The sequence below is a fragment of the Mastigoproctus giganteus genome, chromosome 6 (genome assembly GCF_048544385.1).
Source record: "Mastigoproctus giganteus isolate SK-2022 chromosome 6, ASM4854438v1, whole genome shotgun sequence".
Lineage (NCBI taxonomy): Eukaryota > Metazoa > Arthropoda > Arachnida > Uropygi > Thelyphonidae > Mastigoproctus > Mastigoproctus giganteus.
This window is the reverse complement of record NC_143580.1, coordinates 183,829,198-183,848,783: the sequence shown is the minus strand read 5'-3', so window position 1 is coordinate 183,848,783 and position 19,586 is coordinate 183,829,198. Positions and strand designations below refer to the sequence as shown.

At 36.1% G+C, this 19,586-nt stretch overlaps 1 protein-coding gene across 5 annotated transcripts in view; it reads left to right on the top strand.

The window, feature by feature from the left end:
* LOC150084799 (uncharacterized) overlaps positions 1 to 19,586 on the top strand; it is a 266,830-nt gene that overhangs the window by 216,889 nt on the left and 30,355 nt on the right. For all 5 annotated transcript variants that reach the window (XM_090376617.1, XM_090376615.1, XM_090376614.1 and 2 more), the window contains 2 exons: positions 5,228 to 5,297; positions 7,696 to 8,297. In XM_090376617.1, coding sequence (XP_090232743.1) covers positions 7,698 to 8,297 — 600 coding nt within the window. In that variant the 5' untranslated portion in view covers positions 5,228 to 5,297; positions 7,696 to 7,697. The remainder of the gene's footprint in view (positions 1 to 5,227; positions 5,298 to 7,695; positions 8,298 to 19,586) is intronic.

The following is a 19,586-nucleotide window of genomic DNA, read 5'->3' as shown; positions in this document are numbered from 1 at the left end:
TTATTCTATTCACCTTGCAGGTGCCTAGTCTCCAGATGCTACAATTTGCAGAACTTAAGTCTTTCTTTGTATAAAAGCAACCCCTTGTTCTATTCACCAATCTTGTTGCCCTTCTCTGTACTCATTCAAGCAGCTCTATATCCTTCCTAAAATGAGGCCTCCAGGCTTGCATACAATACTCAGTGTGGTCTGACCATTGCCTTATACAAGAGGATAATCACCTCCTTATTGCTACTAGCAAAATTCCTGTATATCATTGACAAGACGCCATGAGCTACTCTTGCAGCCTGTCTGCACTACTCAGAAAACTTCATATCTGACTGCACCATTACCCCCAGGTCTTTTTCATTCTTTACTACCCTGAGTGTAGTACCAGTTTGTTACTCTGGGGTTACTGCTACCCATATGCAATAACAAATGTAATGTTAAACTTCAGTTGCCACCTCTCAGCCCATCTGCTGAACTTTTCTAGATCCTGTTGCAGTAGCATACTGTCATTAACAGCACTGTCATTAACAGCACTGCCAATCTTCTTATAGTCAGCAAACTTGGACATTAAGCCTGATATACATTCATCAGTGTCATTGATAAATACAGAAAACAATGGGACTAACACTGCTAATAACATTAGTCCATAAAGAGCAGTCTCCGTTGATTACCACTCTTCTCCCACTTAACCGTGCCTTTAATGCTATATTGCTCCAACTTATACAATAGTCTTCCAGGTGCAACAGTATCGAAAGCTTTCCCAAAATCCAAGTATATGATATCAATTTTTTTTCCTTGCATACAGCTCCTTTGTGACCTCATTGTAGTATTCAATCATTAGTCAGACAAGACTTCCCCTTAAACCCATGTTGTCTGTAGTATACTGCAGCCTTGTCTAGATGATCCTGTAGTGCTTCTTTGACCAGTGCCTCCATTAATTTCCTCAGAACAGAAGTTAAACTAACAAGTCTGTAATTACTTGTTTCCCTTTGATTTCCCCCTTTGTCAATTGGGGTCACATCTCCAGTCCATGAGGACCTTCATGAGTACAAGGAAGCTCTCATAATTATGGCTAGGGGTTTGCTTACTTCCTTTGCTGCCTCCCTGAATATAACTGGATAGATTCCATCTACCCCAGGTGCCTTATGTTGAACTTCTAATTCAACAATTTCTCCTCCACTTTGCCATCAACTATTACAAAATCATTAACTTCCTGCCGGAGTTTGATAAACATCTGGCATTCTCCTCTCTGAATAACTCCTCATGTATGAATGTAGATGCAAAATACTCGTTCAGTTTGTCAGCTACCTGAACAGGATCATCAACAGTTGAACCACTGATATCAAGTGGACCAATCTGATTCATCCTCTTCCTTCTAGAATTTACACAATTAAAGAAGTCTTTGCATCCTTTGCCAAAAATTTCTTGTAATCTGCCTTTGCGTGCCTAACCTCCTTTGTCACTTGATTAGATTATCTTTTATCTACCATAGGCATCTGTCACCTGATGATCCACATGCACCCCATGCATTTTTGTCTGCCTCGAATCCCATTACTTCATCTGACCTCCATTTAGGCCTGAACCTTGAACGGTATTTCTTTGTGGGGGAAAAAAGCATAGTAGCTTTGAAGATTACCTCCTTGAATGCTTCCCATTTAGAACTTGCTGTTGGTAACATCATCAGTTGGTCCCACTGTATAGAATTTTTAAACTCTCAGACCATTGTAGTCACCTTTACAAAAGCAAAAACCCTTCCCTTTACCCCTGATGGTAGTTTCATCTTTGAATAAATCCCACATCGGCATACTGATCACTGCCACCTAGTGGTTCCTTTTATCTACAGATCCTTGAAGAATCATTACTGATAATTGGATCAAGAGTATTAATCACTCTGGTTGCCTCTTGAACATGCTGCTATAGAAAAGTCATCCAAGAAATCCAAAAAAGCATTGCTGGTTTGCAAGTGACCAGCCCAGAAGTCCCAGTCAGTATCTGAGAAGATGAAATCCCCCCCCCATTATAATACAATCTGATTTACTGGCCTACTGTATTTCTCTGTACAGTTGTTCATTAGGCTTATCACACACTCCTACTCAATTTTGCTTTCCCAGTGCTTATGTCATACCAAACTGACTCATCATTGAACTGTCCACCTATGTCAACTGGATGCACTTCCCTAGATTTAGTTTAACTAACAGCATAACCCTTCTTTCCTGTACACCCCAAGTTCCAATTCTGAATTCCTATCAGATGTGTGACACCACATCTCTGATAGCCCAACAGTATCTGCTTTTGATTATTTTACCAGCACTTCAAATTTATTTACTGAACTCCTAGCATTGGTGTACACCCAAATATACATGAACCTGTTCTTATTCTTAGCTATCCTCACACAGCCCATGTAATTACTTGTTCTGCAATGACCCTCAGCAGGCTCTGAAATCCCCAGCAACTTGTTTTCCAGGCTGCTCTCATTTCAATAAAAGCAGTGCAAGAATTGCTTTCACCTCTGCCAGCAGCTATGGTTAACCTAACTGTCTGTGTATCCCCTAGCTAGCAGTTTTCCGACCCACCTAACACTGCCTGAATAGCATCAGCAAATATTCTTGCACCACCCTTTCTATTTAAGTGTATCTCATCCCTGTAGAAGCACTCTGCTGTTAACAATCAGAGACCAGGCTGAGAAAAATTCTATCCCATGAGCCTTGCACGATCTCTCCAGTGCCAAATTGATATGACGAGACTCCTGTCATATACTCCCTCCTATTGTGTCTGGACAGAATTGCAGACACTTTCAAATTCAACCCTAATTTGTGGCTTTTTTTTCAACATTGAATTGTACTTAAGTAATTCTGCTGTTCCCCATTCTTAATGTCATTAGTGCCAATGTGTTGCAGTTGGTTTCTAATCTTGGCATATATTTGAAAACAGTACATATCCCTCTGGCACAGTTTCTCAGTTCATGAGTTATGGAATTAAGACAGTTCCAAAAATTATGATTGCTTAAAATATTTTAGTATAGCTAAATAACCCTTTTATTTGAGTCTTTCCACCCCCCCCAAGTGTGAGAAGGAAATACATGTGTAGTCTCTATAATGAATAAAACTTTGAGAGATTAGGCAGACATTTTCATTTTAAGTTTTAAAATATGTACAGTAGGAATAAAGGATTATTTCCATTTGTAATTTTTATTCTATACAACAGTGCTTCTCAACTGGTGTGCCATGCCAGTTGAATTTCAGTTGTTCTGCAAGTTTTTTTTTTAAGAGAATCCCAACCAAAATAGATAATAGAACCTATAGTATTTAGTTCCATGTGTGGGTTTGAAGGTTAAAGATGAAAGAAGATATTTGTTGACATTAGACTTGAATTTCAGTAGATTGTAATTTTTCAGGAAATATGTGTGAAGGGAGGTTGCTCCAGAAAGCAACCTCCCTTCACATGTATTTCCTGAAAAATTACAAAGTTGAAGGAATAAATGAGGAAGAAGAAAAGTTGTTGGTTCTCAGTTTGAAGTTGGATAGTGAAAAGATGCAGATGTTGTGGCACTTGTTGGGAAGAGGGAGGAATTATAGACACCAATTCAGAAGAAGAGTGCCCACAAAGGTACTTATAGAAGAGGCATTCAGCAGAAACAGACTATCTGTGAGATAGTAGTGAGGCTTTGTAAGAGATGTCATTAAATAACCTAACTGCTCTCTTCTGAATGGAATAAAGCCTGAGTGAGGTTATGGAGCACTGCCTTGTATGTGAGACCCAGTAGAGCATATTTGAGATTATATACAGTGAGTAGCTATTTAGAAGAAAAAGCAAGGTTAGAAAAAACTGAGTTCAATGACACACAATTTAGATGTTCTGTGAAGTTTGACTTGAGTGACAAAAGATTTGGAGCCACTGGTTTACAACATGAATTTTTATCATCTGGGTCTGCTGTCCTTGGCATGTACTGAGACCTTGAAGATTATTGAGGGTGAGCCTCTGCTTTGGAATACATATCAGTGATGACTTGGAACAATGTTAAAGAAGATTTGGATCTTGATTAAGCTGTTTCTTATTTTATGCCAAAACAACTAAGGCTGCAAGGAATTTTAGCAAGTTAGTAGCCATGCTGTTTATTTGAAAATGGCCTTGTGAACTAATCAAATCATATCTGAAATTTTTTTTTTTTTTTTGTCTTTTGCTGGTTCTCATACACTATTTGGCCCTATTTAAATAACTGTCAGTATATACCAGCAAGGTTATATAATTATGTTGGCACTTGTAAAAGTTTCCATTTTGGAATATACAAGTCCCCCCCCCCCCACTGAACATGTGCATGTACACATGTTTTCTGGATGAGCCACTGATTACCAACCTATTCTTTTATGCAATTTCTCAGTAATGAGATTTTATTTCTACAAATTTATGGACCTCAAAAATACTTTTACTAATTTTGATTGTCCTTTATTTAACAGTTGTGAAATTCTTTCTCGTAGTGACACAGCAAAGAAAGATCCTGGTGCAAATTGTAAATATCCAACATTTCAGAATTTTAAATACCAAAAATTCTGGCTTGCTTTTATTGGTTTTTATGTCAGATGAAACAGTATGCCATGTTGCTCCTGATTATAAAGAATTTTATTGATTAATGGATTAATCAATTAATGATTAATGGAGACAGGGGAAGGATTTTTCATTACAAGTATACACATAACGGTGTAAAGAAAATAGACCTTTTTTTTCATATACCTACTACAGACAGTGTAGTTAACTGCAGTACTTGCACCAATTTTCTCTTTACAGAATATTCACAAATTACATAACACATGGGGATCAACTGAATTTGTCATTGAAAAAAATGACTGAGCATTTCATTGTTAGGGGGACTAAAACTTAATCTTGTGTAATATGTGAATGAGCCCTTAGTAGTGTCACAATGTACATGAAATTTCTTGTTGGAAGGATTGTCCTAAATGTTAAACTTTGATCTTTCAAGTTAGTCCTGTTGTCTAGTTACAATTAAGGTGGTGGGGATGTTATATATCAATTACAAATAAGTGGAATGAATGCAAGCTAAATTGTCAGAGTTGAATTTTGTAGTGCAAGTGTACTCCTGTGGTAAGTCCTGTTTGTCCCCAAATCCTTGATTGTAAAATGTCAGGTGAATAAAGTGTGTGTGATTTAATTTTTTGAAAATTAAATTGTCGTTCTAGTTTCTAAAGATTCATTTTGCTTTCTTAACTTGCTTATTACCCTTTAGACTGATGATGATCACGATTCTGGCACAGAATCAGATGATGAAAGTGCTGACATTGAAGAATTACAGAAATGTAAGTCAAATCTAGCAAATGAGAATCTATCTTTTTTAAATATCTAATTCAGTTTGGAAAATTATAAAACTGCTGATGAGGACATCTGTTTTTATATATGATGTGAAATATTACTCTCAACGCTATTACTCTCTCTAAAAGATCGTTACTATAACTCTAATACTTAAAATGTTCATACTTCATTTTTCATGGAATATGAAAAGGGATAGTTTGTGGGAGATGATACATTTTGCCTTCTATTTTTCATGTCCATTTTTCAATATGCAGTCATTATCACAATTTTGTAATGACAGAATTGAAATCATATGTAACTTGCATTATGTGAAGTGTTATGACTTAAGTTAAAAAAAAAAAATAGATATTCAGAAATAGTCAACTTCCTCAAACATAAGGATGTATTTTAACTTTGCTAGTTCTTATCCCAAATAAAGGTATGCTTTTGTATGGAATTGACTACCATTTATGAAATGGTAGTGTGGGTTCATTAGTTGAATTTAAAGGAATATGCCTTCTAACCATGGTGTTAGAGAAAGGCTAATTATAAAAGGCCAAATAAAAAAATTTCTTGACAAGATTTATCTTTTGTGCAGAAGCATGTATGAACATTTTAAGTATTAGAGTTATAGTAACGATCTTTTAGAGATTGTATCTGTGTCATGCACCTATCCTTCTTTATTGCTGTGTGAAACTGGTTTCCTTCTGTTAGCTTCAATGCATGTAAGCAGTATTTAGTAGCCTTGGAGGAAGACTTGACTGCAGATTTGCATTATAGGCAGTAGCCAACTGCCAGTGCCACTACTTTTACAATGCTAATAGTGCAAACTGGACTAACTTTTATATTCAATTGATATAAAGGCTTAGTATTTCTACACTTAATTAATTAAAAGAACTAAGAAATTGGGAAATATGTATACAATGAATATAAAATTGAATTAGTTTGAGATTAATGTGTAGCAGATGTTAGGGAAGGTTTGACATGCTGATATTATAAAAATGTGAAATATTTTGCATAATGAGGGTCTATTCTGAGCTACTAATTTTAGTTCATCTTCATGACTGTGCTTCTAATATTTGCAGTCCAGTGTATTGTCTGGAGTGCTACTTTAAAAAAACCTATTTCCTTCAAAAGCAACGAGGAATAGGATTAGTAATGTCCATTTTTAATTATTTTCTAATACTGTTCATACCTGTATTTGTTTTAAAAGAGTGAAATAAGTCTTATTTATAAAATATTTACTGACCAGCAGTTGAATGTTTTTTTCTTAAGTCAGATCAGCCAAATTGGCTAATGTCACTATCCAGAATTTATTGTTGGTAATGGTTAATTTGCAGAGACAGCATTTTACAGTGTGCAATTGATACTTCAAAATGTTCTGAGCCAGAAGTAAATTTCATTTGTAATGAAGCAAAATAATTAAAAATGGACATTACTAATCCTATTCCTCATTGCTTTTGAAGGAAATAGGTTTTTTTAAAGTAGCACTCCAGACAATACACTGGACTGCAAATATTAGAAGCACAGTCATGAAGATGAACTAAAATTAGTAGCTCAGAATAGACCCTCATTATGCAAAATATTTCATATTTTTATAATATCAGCATGTCAAACCTTCCCTAACATCTGCTACACATTAATCTCAAACTAATCCAATTTTATATTCATTGTATACATATTATTTCCCAATTTCTTAGTTCTTTTAATTAATTAAGTGTAGAAATACTAAGCCTTTATATCAATTGAATATAAAAGTTAGTCCAGTTTGCACTTATTAGCATTGTAAAAGTAGTGGCACTGGCAGTTGGCTACTGCCTATAATGCAAATCTGCAGTCAAGTCTTCCTCCAAGGCTACTAAATACTGCTTACATGCATTGAAGCTACTTTGTGGTATCACATGAAGAGTATCAGAATCATGGGTGTGTCATGTCATGTCATCAGGTGAATTTACTCATGTCTAACAGTTTGAAATATTAATCATAATATGTCAAACTGATAAAATTGTGAGTTCGACATATTACGAGTAATACTCCATATAGCATTTTCTGTGTTAACTGTACAGGAGTGTTATGGTTGAAGTTTTCCCTTCCCCCCCACACACTTGTTATTAATAGCAATATATTTTCTATGAAGTTGCAGAGCAGCTATACATTACAGTACTGTTTCCTCTTTCCCATTTATGTTCTGAGATCTCAATGTGATATAGACCTTGCCAATCTTATGTGATATACAATTTATAAAGGCCTTTACATTTGATAATTCAGTGTTCTTCTAGATAGGGCTAGGCCAGTGGATAGATATACTTAACCCTCAGTGTTATTGCTTTCTCAGTTTTGCTTTATTTTTTGATAAATATTGTATCAAATACTGTTAATTTCTTTTTTCTCTTCTGTAACTTGCAGATATGGATAACATTATTCATTTGGATGGCCAGAGTGATTCCCTGGACTGTACTGAAAGAGTAGCTGAGGTAAATGGTGACTCAAGCCATGCATGTGCCCATGTACAGAGGCATCAGCAACATTCAAGGGCCTCAAAAACTGAGTTGGAAAGTCCAATCCCCGAACCAGCCTTAGACTCTGCACTTCCAAGTGACAGTGATCATAATTATGACCATCATAGCTCTGAAGAGGAATTAGAAGTTATAAATAGTTCGAGTGTCGTTCACAGAGAAAGGAATTGCCAACATCCAGAAAAAAGAAAATGGTCACAAGCTAACCGCCTCAGTTTTGGTGAGAACTCTGGCTCTTCAGATGAAGAAGTGCGGGACCTTATGTGCTTTTCAGCTCCTGTGGAGTTTCGTTCTTCCCCGCCCGCCAATGTTCATAAGCCCAGTCATTCGCTTTCACCACCACCAAAGGTATTCCATTCATCATCTGCAAACATCCCACCACATGAGCTGTGTTCTGTCTCTCCTAGGAAGAGGCACAGGCGCACACCTACAGCTAGTAGTGGTGGTGCTAATATTCAACGACCATGTTTGGACTTTGAAAAGATGCAGCAGGTAAGCTGCTGGCATAGTCTTTCATAGAAAAATTAAAAATATGTATATAGAAAATTCAACACAGTTGAAAGTTGATGAGGTCACATTAACTTATCTAAGTATTTAACTTAAATTGTTTAGTTATAGTATTCCTAATGAGTTACAATGATTGATTACCTCTAAGATTGCTGTTGTTAAAGTACTTGCATACTACTTAGTTTTTGAACTTTCAACTTTTTAAAATGCTATCTATTAAGCTCTGTCAGCTTATCCCTCTATTCCCCAAAAAAAAACTTTCTTTCAGAACTCTGATTGTACTTCATTGGTTTGTAGGAGAAGGTATGTATATATACCAGTTCTTAGAGCCTCTGCACAAATCTTTTTAAACTAGCCAGTTTTGCTAAGCTAAATATGTATTTACTTTTTATTACTTTTAAATTCCACTGAGACATAGTAGTGGATGTCCTAATGTGTGTGACCTTTGGTATTCTCTACTTCTTACAGCACAGTTGTTAGCCATCTGCTATGTCTAATGAGTAAATTGATACTATGATGAAGAAGCGAAATGACATCTTGCATGGCTGTCATTTACATTACCATTTGATACTGTTGGAGGATGATTGTATAGAATTAGCAAATAGGACTTAGATAAGAATTCTATTTATGGAATTGCCCCCTCCATCTGTCAAAATCATACAACTTAATACTTGTTTCTTTATATTCATCTTTTTGTAAACAAAAACAATTTCTTTTTCTGGAGTTTTTTAAATGCTGTTTGATTTCATAAATCAGCATAATTATTGCTAATCTAATTTTTTTTTGATTAATTTGTGGTAGAATGAATTATATATACTCCCTTGCTTTTTTCAGTTCAGAGCATGAACTGACACTTCAGAATTATAGCAGATAGGAAAGTTATATTGACCAATTTTTGACATTTACCTTTTGATGAGCATAAATACTAAAACATTTGGATTCTTCTTTATTTAAGTAGAAATGTTCTTTTATTCAGCCATTAATTTGGAAAGTAGCAGTATTTCGGTGACACAACCCTTCTAATAGGTGTGGTTTTTCATATTTTGTTTTTCATCAAAATTTCAAGTTAAAATGAATAACATACCTAACAGATGGTTGTTTTGTTTCCCCCCTCGCCTCTCCACTATGTGAACTGACTCTTCCCTACAAGTTTCTGGTTAAGATAAAAGTTCTTAGAATTTGATTTGTAAATTACTTTATTGTATAAGTTAAAACTGATTTCCCAACTTAAATTTAAGTTTCATGCTTTTGATATTATTGTTATACATCTGACCTTCTTTGATCTATGATATACATAAAAAAAAATTAATATCCAGGAAGTTTTATACAGGGTGTCTCAAAAATATTGGTACAAACGTTTAGGGGAGTTAGGTAACATCTAAAGGAATGTGAATCAGAAAGGAACCCATAACCGAAACGTCACCGTAAGTCAGTACACGGCGCCATTCATCAGTTCGTGAGAGGGAAAATTTCTGGTTTACTCGTTCAAGCAGTAGTCGCCGCACGAAGAGCATGCATAGATACAAACTTTGAGCTGGCAGACATGCACCTAGTGTATGGATTAGCATGGGCCCCACATGGTGTGTGCCCTCATGTGGCACAACATCGCTTCGCAATAAATGTGTGGGCAGGTATGGTCGGGTGACTTCTTAGTCGGCCCATACCTGTTACCATTCCACATGAACTCCGCTAAATATCGGATCTTTCTTGAACAAGTTCTACCAGGGTTACTTGACAATGTTCCAGCAAATGTGAGATGCAACATCTGGTTTCAACATGACGGGGCACCTGCCCATTATGGAAGGTGTGTTCGTGACCATTTAAACAGGCATTTTGGGCGTCGATGGATTGGCTGTGGTGGACCCGTTGCCTGGTCCCCTCGCTCACCTGATTTATCAAGCCTTGATTTCTTTGCGTGGGGGGGGCCCTCAAATCTATCGTGTATGAATCTCCTGTGGAGACAGAAATGGATCTCGTGGTGAGACTCGTCTGTGCTGCTGCTACTGTCAAACTCCATTTGTGTTCGACCGTGTCCGCCAATCCATGCTGCGTTGGTGTGACGCATGCATCGTGTCTCCTGGTGGAACCTTCGAGCATCTGTTGTAACATCATGAAATGCATCCATCTTTTACTCCATTGTTAATATTATGTCAAATAACGTTTGCCACTAATTACTGTCTTGTGTCATTTCTGCTTCTTGTGCCTCTCCTGCTACTTTCCCTTGAAGTTTCTGGTTATGGGTTCCTATGAGATTCACATTCCTTTTAGATGTTACCTACCTCCCCTAAATGTTTGTACCAATATTTTTGAGACACCCTGTATAAATAATCTTAAGGTATTATTTCTGAGAAGTGACAAGATTAAGTTCTTTTAGACCACCCAATTGCAAGTTAATGACCAAACATTGTAGTTTGGTTTTGATTTGATATCCAACTTTGTGAACAAATTGATCATGCATTTTGCTTCTGGGCAGTTTAATTCTTAACATAATATGCAGTCTTTTGAGATGATATCTAGACATTGGGGTTACTAATTAAGTGTGTGTGTGTGTGTGTTCATCCTATTAAGTATGCTCAGATTTCTGAGCATTGCAAGTTATGCACATATTTGTTACTGAGAAGGTGGTAAAGAAAACTGCAGGAACGTCTGATATTTTTTTTTTTTTTTTTTTTCTACATTATGTAAGCAGTAGCATCAGTGATTAACATTAGATTCATTCCCTAAAGTAGTATGAAATCTGACCTTGATGGCTGGGCTTGTGGACTGCTATGACTAGTCCAGTGAAGTGATGCAGATTTAGATGTTTTGTTACTTATCAACTGACATGTGGCAATTGTAGGATGTGACTTCAACTGAAACTTAATTTTATGAATTTGTATTGGGCCCCTCCAGTGATAGGCCATTTCAACCTCTAAGCTAAAGTTAGACATTGCTGTTATCAATGATTGATAGCTGTTTCAAGACTTGCTGTTCTTTGTATATGATGACAGATCTTTAGTGGTAAGCTCATGTCAATCAGTGGATAATCTATAAGTGAGCATCCATGTAGTTTATGGAATGAAAACTATGAACAGCAGGTGAATTTTATATGCCCATCAGGCTTTTTTATGGGATAAGGCAAGAAATTGTTTATAACAGGGTACTTTAAAATTATTTTTAATTCTAATGTTATGTTGCTGGATAGTATGATCTCTCACACACACACACACCAGAAGCAACTTTCTTGTTTTCCAAAAAAAAAAGTTCCTAACTACCTTAGGCAAATCTGAGTAGCAAGATGGGATGTTAAAAAAAAAAAACCTCCAACTCTATATAGAAAATTAAAATGGGAATCTGTGGTTTGACTAACATGGTACTGTAAAGGTGTTTTTTTTTATGGCTATATTTTTCCAAATAAAATGATGTACGTTAGAAGTAAATACTATTGTGTGAATGTTAAAATTCACAAGTAATTATAATAAATACTTAAGTTTTTCTGTTTGTGCTGTACAAAATGCATGAAGGTAATAGCTAATGGCTGAAACAGTTTTAGCCATGTTATGTATCTTTTGATCTCTAATACTAGGTGATGCTTATCCTGCACAACAAAGTAAAGGTTACTGTATGTTTTAATGCAGGCATTGAAAACAGAATGCAGATAACTTTCAAATTTCTTAACTTGTGTTAAAATATAATTCCACAACAATTACTACCTAAATAATCCATTCTATAATGCTTCAGAATGGATACGTTCATATAACATCTTTTAATCCAACACCATCTCTTGATGTCTGGTTATTCTGAAAAATGCCCTATACATCCATCTGAGAGACAACTGCCAAAATAATTGCCTCCCTCTTATTTTAATTCAATTTACTTTGTTAAAATTTGTAGATTTGAATTTCTGTTATTTAGAACAGTTGCAGACTGAAAGTTCATGGTCACTAGGTTTCAGTTATGTCCAATGTGACTCAAAGCTGACAAGACTACTACTTAAATGTTAACTAACCACTTTGCATTTATATATAATCATATTTATAAATTTCCACAGGTAATGTATAATCAGAATGGCAAATTCTTATCTGTGCATAGAGGTGCAGCCCTTCCAATATCTAAATCATTTGGATAATGTATTTTTTACTGGCATGTGTAACCAGCTGTTCCTATTTTCTGAACATGCTACTGCCTGCACAGCATTAATGATTGTTTAAAGGTGTGGAAAATATTCCTGGTATAAAGTGGCAATACCATATGACAATATCATAGTGCCATCTGTCAAAAACAAAATGGAAGAATAAAATGCAAAATTAAGTAATTTATCACAAACCCAGATATTTTGAATCATGGAAAGCAGAGCCCTTGGTACTTCATTAAAATTGAAACTTCATTTTTAAATTACTCCTTCTGAAAATTAGGCTGCTTCACATCTACTTTTCACAGGGTTCGTTATGAAAATCTGTATACATTGTTTCAGATATTGAATTATGTACCTTCCCCCAGGTGCTCTGATCCATAATTCATGGAGTATACCCCCCCCCCCCAGATTATACTCCAGGATGGCCAAAATAGGCCATCCTAGACTATAAAGATCAAATGGGCTTTGTATTTGCTGACCTGCTATTCAATTGTTTCAGCAGCTGTATTTTGGTTGCTTTAGCTTATAAACATCTCATCTTTTGTAATTTTAGTATTTCCTAAATGTTTTTGCAGTATGAAATATTCCTGTTCCAAAAGTTTTTTTTTTTTTAATTTTAAAAGAAATATTTGATAAATTAAGATATAGCAGAATCCATGCTTAATTGAATTACTCCTTGCTAAACTTTAACTTTATTGGAATTGATATGAACAGCTTTATTGGTTTGACATAGAATGTCAGATGTTCAGTGAGAAACCAGTGTTATTTCAGAAAGCAATGCAAGGAACAATTTTTATAATGACTTATTCTTTGAATTTTTCCCCCTCCTCTCAAAAGCTGAAAAACCTTTGTTTTGCTGAAAGGTTTTGTTACCATCTGTCAACATTTCTTTTTTTTTTAATAATCAATGATATACAAGAATTTTGTTAGCAGGGATAAGGAGGTGATTTTTCCCTTGTATAAGACAATGGTCAAGCCACACCTTGAGTACTGCTTACAGGTGGCTTCCTTCTAGGAAGGATGTAGTGCTGCTAGAACTACTACAGAGAAGTGCAACAAGAAGCTCTTACCAAGAAAGGCTTGAGTTCTGCAAATTGTAGCATCTGGAGATTAGGCACCTGTGAGGTGATCTGATTGATTGAGGTGTATAAGGCCTTGAATGGATTGAGCAGGCTCGGTGCTGATGGGATCCTTCCTCTTGCTCAGATTAAAAACCTGGGAGGGCATAAACTCAAATTGAGGAAAGTGGTTGGTTGTAGAATAGATGTGCAGAAATTTTCCTTTAGCCAGTGGGTGGTTGCTTTCTGAAACAAGCTTCCATCTGTTGTGGAAGTTGATAGCTTACATAAATTCAAGGCAAAACTAGACAAACTTTTGGGGTGAAATGGGAAGGTTTTTTTTTTTTGGCTGTTGCTGTTATAAGCTTGCTTTCTTGAATCTTATGCCTATGCTAATAGCTATTTATTTTTTTTTTTTCCCTTTCCTTAGCTGTTATAGAAGATAGTAATCTTGCTAAGCATAGTCTTTTTTTTTTTTCTTTAGTTTTTTTCAAAATAAGGAATGTAGTGCAGTGTACAACATTTGTTTTTAGTACAAATGGCAAACAGAGGTTTGGGGATACTGGCTACTTGAGGTTATGGTTATAGAGTAGAAATGCATGAACTCTGCCTGTTTTTATGGTGTAGAGTTTTATAATTAAGTGTTGTACATGACAGAATATTCTTAGTTGTTTAATTCAATTTTTAGCCCTCTACATAGAGGACTAAATCAAGTAACACAGAAAAATGTGAATTTTAATATCCCTAAGTGTGGTAATTGTTCCCATCTGCATCAATTTTTTTTTTTTAATTTGTGTTATATAGCAGGAAAAAATTTCACAGCTAAAATACTCACTTTTCAATGAGAAACTGAACCTTCCATCTGCCCATGAATATTGGCTCTGTTTCAGAGTTAAACACGTGACTTTCCAGTTATTGGTATCCTTAGGTTCTGCCTCTAATTCCTAAATAATTTTCAGTGCTGTGGGTCCTGCTTCTAACTTTTTCAAAGAAGTTTCATGGAAACTGTTTGCATTAATATGCAGTCAAAGCTTTTATTTCTATTTTAGTATATAGTACTTACTCAGTTTAGGTGGAAAGGTATGAGCTGTGATCAAAAAACATTAAGAGGACTGAACTAATTTGGGAAATGAAGTTTACTGACTATTTCAATGGCTCTCCTTCAAAACTAAGTAGGAGACTCCATATATGCCACTTCACTCTAGGAAGAATTCCTGCTGGATTTTTTTTTTTTTTTTTAGAATTGCCAATAGTTGCTGTGTAGCATTTGGAATCTTTTCAGTTATTAGATCTCATCTTTCAAGGGGGATGTTTAAGCTCTTGCAAGCAAAATTGCAGAGAACTGAATCAAGTGAGTGACAGATAGGGACTAGTGCTGGAATTACTTAAATTTTTGAGTGGGAAGGGCCAAGTGTTCAGGATCATTGCTGTTATGCAAATGTGAATTCCCAAAAGCCCCTTTTTTTTTTCTGAGATGATATTCACATTTGACTGACCTTGTTGTTTTTTTTTAATTAATTTATTTTTTAACTATCTTCTAGAAAGTGTTTGGAAGTGAGACAAATCTTCTCTTCCATTTGAAAGGACTGGGTCTTGGTTTCTAGTTATAGCCATACACTCATGATTTGTCAGTAAAGATGGATGAAACAGCATAGGTCAGCAGCAGCATGTTGACTAAGATTGTGGATTCAAGGACCTCTGCTATCACCTGAGGCAGAAACTTGGCTATAAAACATAACATTACTGAATCTTGTTTTTAAAAGTTGACATTTCCCATAAGAAATACCAGTTTTGTTAGCAACCATGTGGATAATTAAACACTAATTGCTCTTGATCAGATTGTGAACACAAGCAATTGAATCATTGGTTGGTTTTTGAAGTTAAAGGGTATCCAGAACAAGGATCATCTTTGATGGACAAGTAGAGCTTTTTGAACAAGGATCATCTTTGATGGACAAGTAGAGCTTTTTAAACTTTGCAAACCACTGAAAAGTGTTTTGGATGATACAGCCACTTCTCTTAAAGTGGCCTTTAATATTTCATGGATTTCTGTTGCACTCTTCCCAATGAAATGAAATTCAGAATTTTTTTTTTTATTTCTTCTTAGTGAAATTGCTCATCTTAAAATGAGACTAAACAAAACACTTACTTGCTATTCTTTAATTCAGACTGGCTGTAGATAAACAGTTTTTTCATATATTTCTACATCTAGATGAGTCTCTGACATTGCAACTTTCTACAGAGCTGTAATTTCAAGATACAAAGTCGGTTCCCTTTTTTGATCATACCTTGTATAGCATTAGAACTTAACTTGGTACTTAGCTGTAGATGAATAGCTCACTATTTACAGGTGACCCTTACAAAGGTAACAGTTACTGGCTCAAGAATGCCTATCTCTAATAAACAAGCTGAGACCATTACAAGCTCTGAATTTATAAGAAGGAAATAGGCCACTGTCAAACTCCTTCAAAGGCCTTGAATGGGTTGAGCACGCTGAATTCTGATGGGATCCTTCCACTTGTTCAGATTACAAACCTAAGGGGGCATAAATTCAAATTAAGAAAAGACAGATGTAGATTAGATGTGTGGAAATTTGCCTTTAGCCAGCGGGTGGTTAATTGCTGGAACAAACTTCCATCTGTCGTGGAAGTTGATAGGTTGAATAAATTTAAGGAGGAACTGGACAGGCATTTGGAGGGAATGGTGTTTTTTTTTTTTGGCTGATGCTGCATAAGCTCATACACTTGCTTTCTTGCATCAAATGCTGCTGCTGCTGCTACTACAAAGGTTAACACTGGTATTGCATGTGTATAATATAATACTAAGTATGTGCCTGTGTTTGGAATTTTATGCAAAATTTTGCATTAACCCATCACAACTGTACAGACTTCATGGTTATTATCAAACATTTGATTTTAAGATTATATGATTTTCAGGAAGTTAGTACTTGCATTGAAATTAAGTCATTTCAGTGGATTATCATTTCTTATTGAGGAATTGAGCCAGGCTTTCCCATGAATTTTAATAATAAAAACATTTACTGATAGAAATGTTTTGGTAGAAAAATCAAATGGTATATGCACTAGAATATTGACAGAAAGTAGCATTTGGTAGTAGTGTGAAAAGTAGTTGGGAACCACTGACTTCAGTTAATCACTGTTGAACCACTACTCAGTTTCCAGCAGAAGATGCCTTTCAACCTGGAACAAAGCAGATCCTTTTTCTATGTCAGGCTAAGAACACCCACCTTTTATAGAGGTGTATGGAGGGAACCTATGTCACATATTTTGCATATTATTTCAAATGACAATGGAGCACTAAAGTGGGCATGCTCAAATTATTTTTACTTCAACCAGCCAGAATTTGTTTCATCTCTTCCCCCAACAGAAGAAATTACTAAACATGACAGGATCTTCCTAGCCAATGAGTATCCTCTGCAGTTTGTTCACAGCAATTCTTACTAGCTTCCGGTCTACTTTTTTTTTTTTAACCTAGAATTCCAGTATAATAGAGCACAATTCTCTATTTTCTCATGTTTTCCCTTAGAGTATAATGGTTTTATCAGTGGTTTGGAGAAGTCTGGGTTAGAATCCTGTCAGACTGAAGGAATTCTTAGGTCTGTTCAACAGGGTTGTAGTTCTCCAATAAGCAGAGATAATAGAAACCCCCATGAGTTATTCCAGGTTTTTCAGTTGTGTTCAACGTGCAGATCACCCCACAAACACAGTGCAACCCTTCACTAAACTATGGGATGGTAATATGGTCATGTTGTTAATAGCATATTAGCAGCTGAGGATAGTCAAGTGTGTTCATCAGTGTTGGTATTGACATGGGTTTTACCCTCCCCTTACTACATAAAGATATTACTTTGCCACCACACTGGCCAGATAAGGAGGTTTTAGTCACTAATGGAATACAGAATGGCTGACTTCCATGCTAGTGTCAGTCTGACACCACACTGCTTCCATCAGGGATGGGACATTTCTGAATTCTAGGTGTGAAGTTTTCAAAGGCTGCCATTGGCTAAGGGAACTTGTCTTTCCATGGCTGGATATCCCTCATCATTAACAGCAGCAGGAGCTATGTCAAGAACCCTGTGGAATGGCAAAAGGTAGGAATCCCACCAAAGTACTCTCCTTTTGCCTACCCTAGTGCTCTCTACTTGGTTTTTTCTGTGCTCTTTCTTTTCCTGTTATTCCACCACCCAAATATTACAAAAGAATTGTAATCTTTCCTCGTCATTCATCAAAATGAGTAAAATGAAATCCTTGTCCTCAGCTGTACTAGAACATTGTACCATACTGCTGTGTCTCTGTAAGCATCACAATGTAACTGGCATCCATTTTTGATCTCAGTGCTTCCAGTCGGTCTGAATATATGATTTCCCCCCCCCCAGTGACCTCATTACAACATTGAACTTAATTTCATTTCAGCTTCAGCCACAGTACAACATGCTATAGTTTAGTCGATTTAATAGAACTTACTCTTAGCTTAAATTTGCCCTTACCTGTAGTGTTTTCTTATACAGTATAATCCTTACTGAGTTTGGCCAGTTCAGTAATGCAAAATGCCAGATATAAACACTATGATTTTGTTGCTTAGATATTTTTAAAATCTTTTGTCAAATAGAAATAAAATCTGCTGCATGAATAGTTAAGTGCCTGTTTGTTCATGTTCCTTCAGTAATGTGGCATTGTCTTCAGCAGTTTTTGATACATTCAGTAGTCCAAGTAGAAAAGGGGATATCTATGAATTAATGAAATTTTTGGATGTCACATACACAGCAGAAATATACCCAGCTCCTTGATGTAAAGGTGACCTCAATGCCTCTTGCATACACACTACTCTGACTCCCTCCATGGAAGCTGTGAGCTTATATGCTAGCTAAGCTCTGTCTGTTGGACTATCTCATTGCTAGACTGCAAACAAGTTTAGAGCTTTATCTTGTGTATAAGGAATAGTGGCTCATTATTGATGCTCACCTTTGTTGAAATGTTGGATTTTTTTTACCCTTTTCAATTTACAATCTTCATTGCCAGCTAGTATTAGCATTAATAGAGGCATATGATGCAAGCTTATACAGCATCAGCCAAAAAAAAAAAAAACCCTTCCCATTTCACTTATCCATTTGTTCCAAATGTTTGTTTAGTTCTGCCTTGAATTCATTTAAGCTGTACACTTCTACAATGACAGATGGAAGTTTGTTCCAGAAATCAACCACCCGCTGGCTAAAGGCTAAATTTCCACATATCTGTTTTACAACTCTTTCCTCAATTTTAATCGCCAACCGGGCTAGCCGGGTGGGTAAAGTGCCTGCCTAGCCTAGCAACCCAAAGGTCGCAGGTTCAAATCCTGCCTCAGGCTTGGATCAAAGTACTGCAAAAACCTTGGGTGGTGCATTATGGCCACAGAAGCCAATGCCCCAACAACTACCAAAAAAAAAAAAATCAATTTGAATCTAGATTCCCTCAGGCAATTAATCTGGGCTAGAGGAAGAATCTTATCAGCATTGAGCTTGCTCAAACCATTCAAGGCCTTATGCACCTCAATCAGATCACCTTGCAGGTGCCTAGTCTCCAGACACTAATTTGCATAACGTAAGCTCTGTCTTCATAAGAGCAACCCTTTGTTCCATTCACTAATCTTGTTGCCCTTCTCTGTACTTGTTCCAGCAGCTCTACATATTTCCTAAAATGAGGCCTCCAGACCTGTATACAGTACTCAATGTGTGGTCTGACCATTGCCTTATACAAGGGGATAATTGCCTCCTTTTCCCTGCTAGAAAAATTCCTGTATATCATTCACAAGACACCATGGCTCTTGCAGACCATCTGCACTGCTCAGAAAACTTCATATCTGACTGCATAACCCCCAGGTCCTTTTCATTCTCTACCACCGTGAATGTAGTATAACACAGTTGATAAATTACTCTAGGATTACTGCTAGTGCATGTATATAGCAAATTTTAACTACAAAACTAGTTTTCACTATATTTCTAACAGTGACCTTGAAAAGCAAGAAACACTTGTTTTGTGAATATCTCATGTTCACCAAATATTCAATGGGGGAGTAAAATGTCATTTGTTTTACAGGTCAATTTAT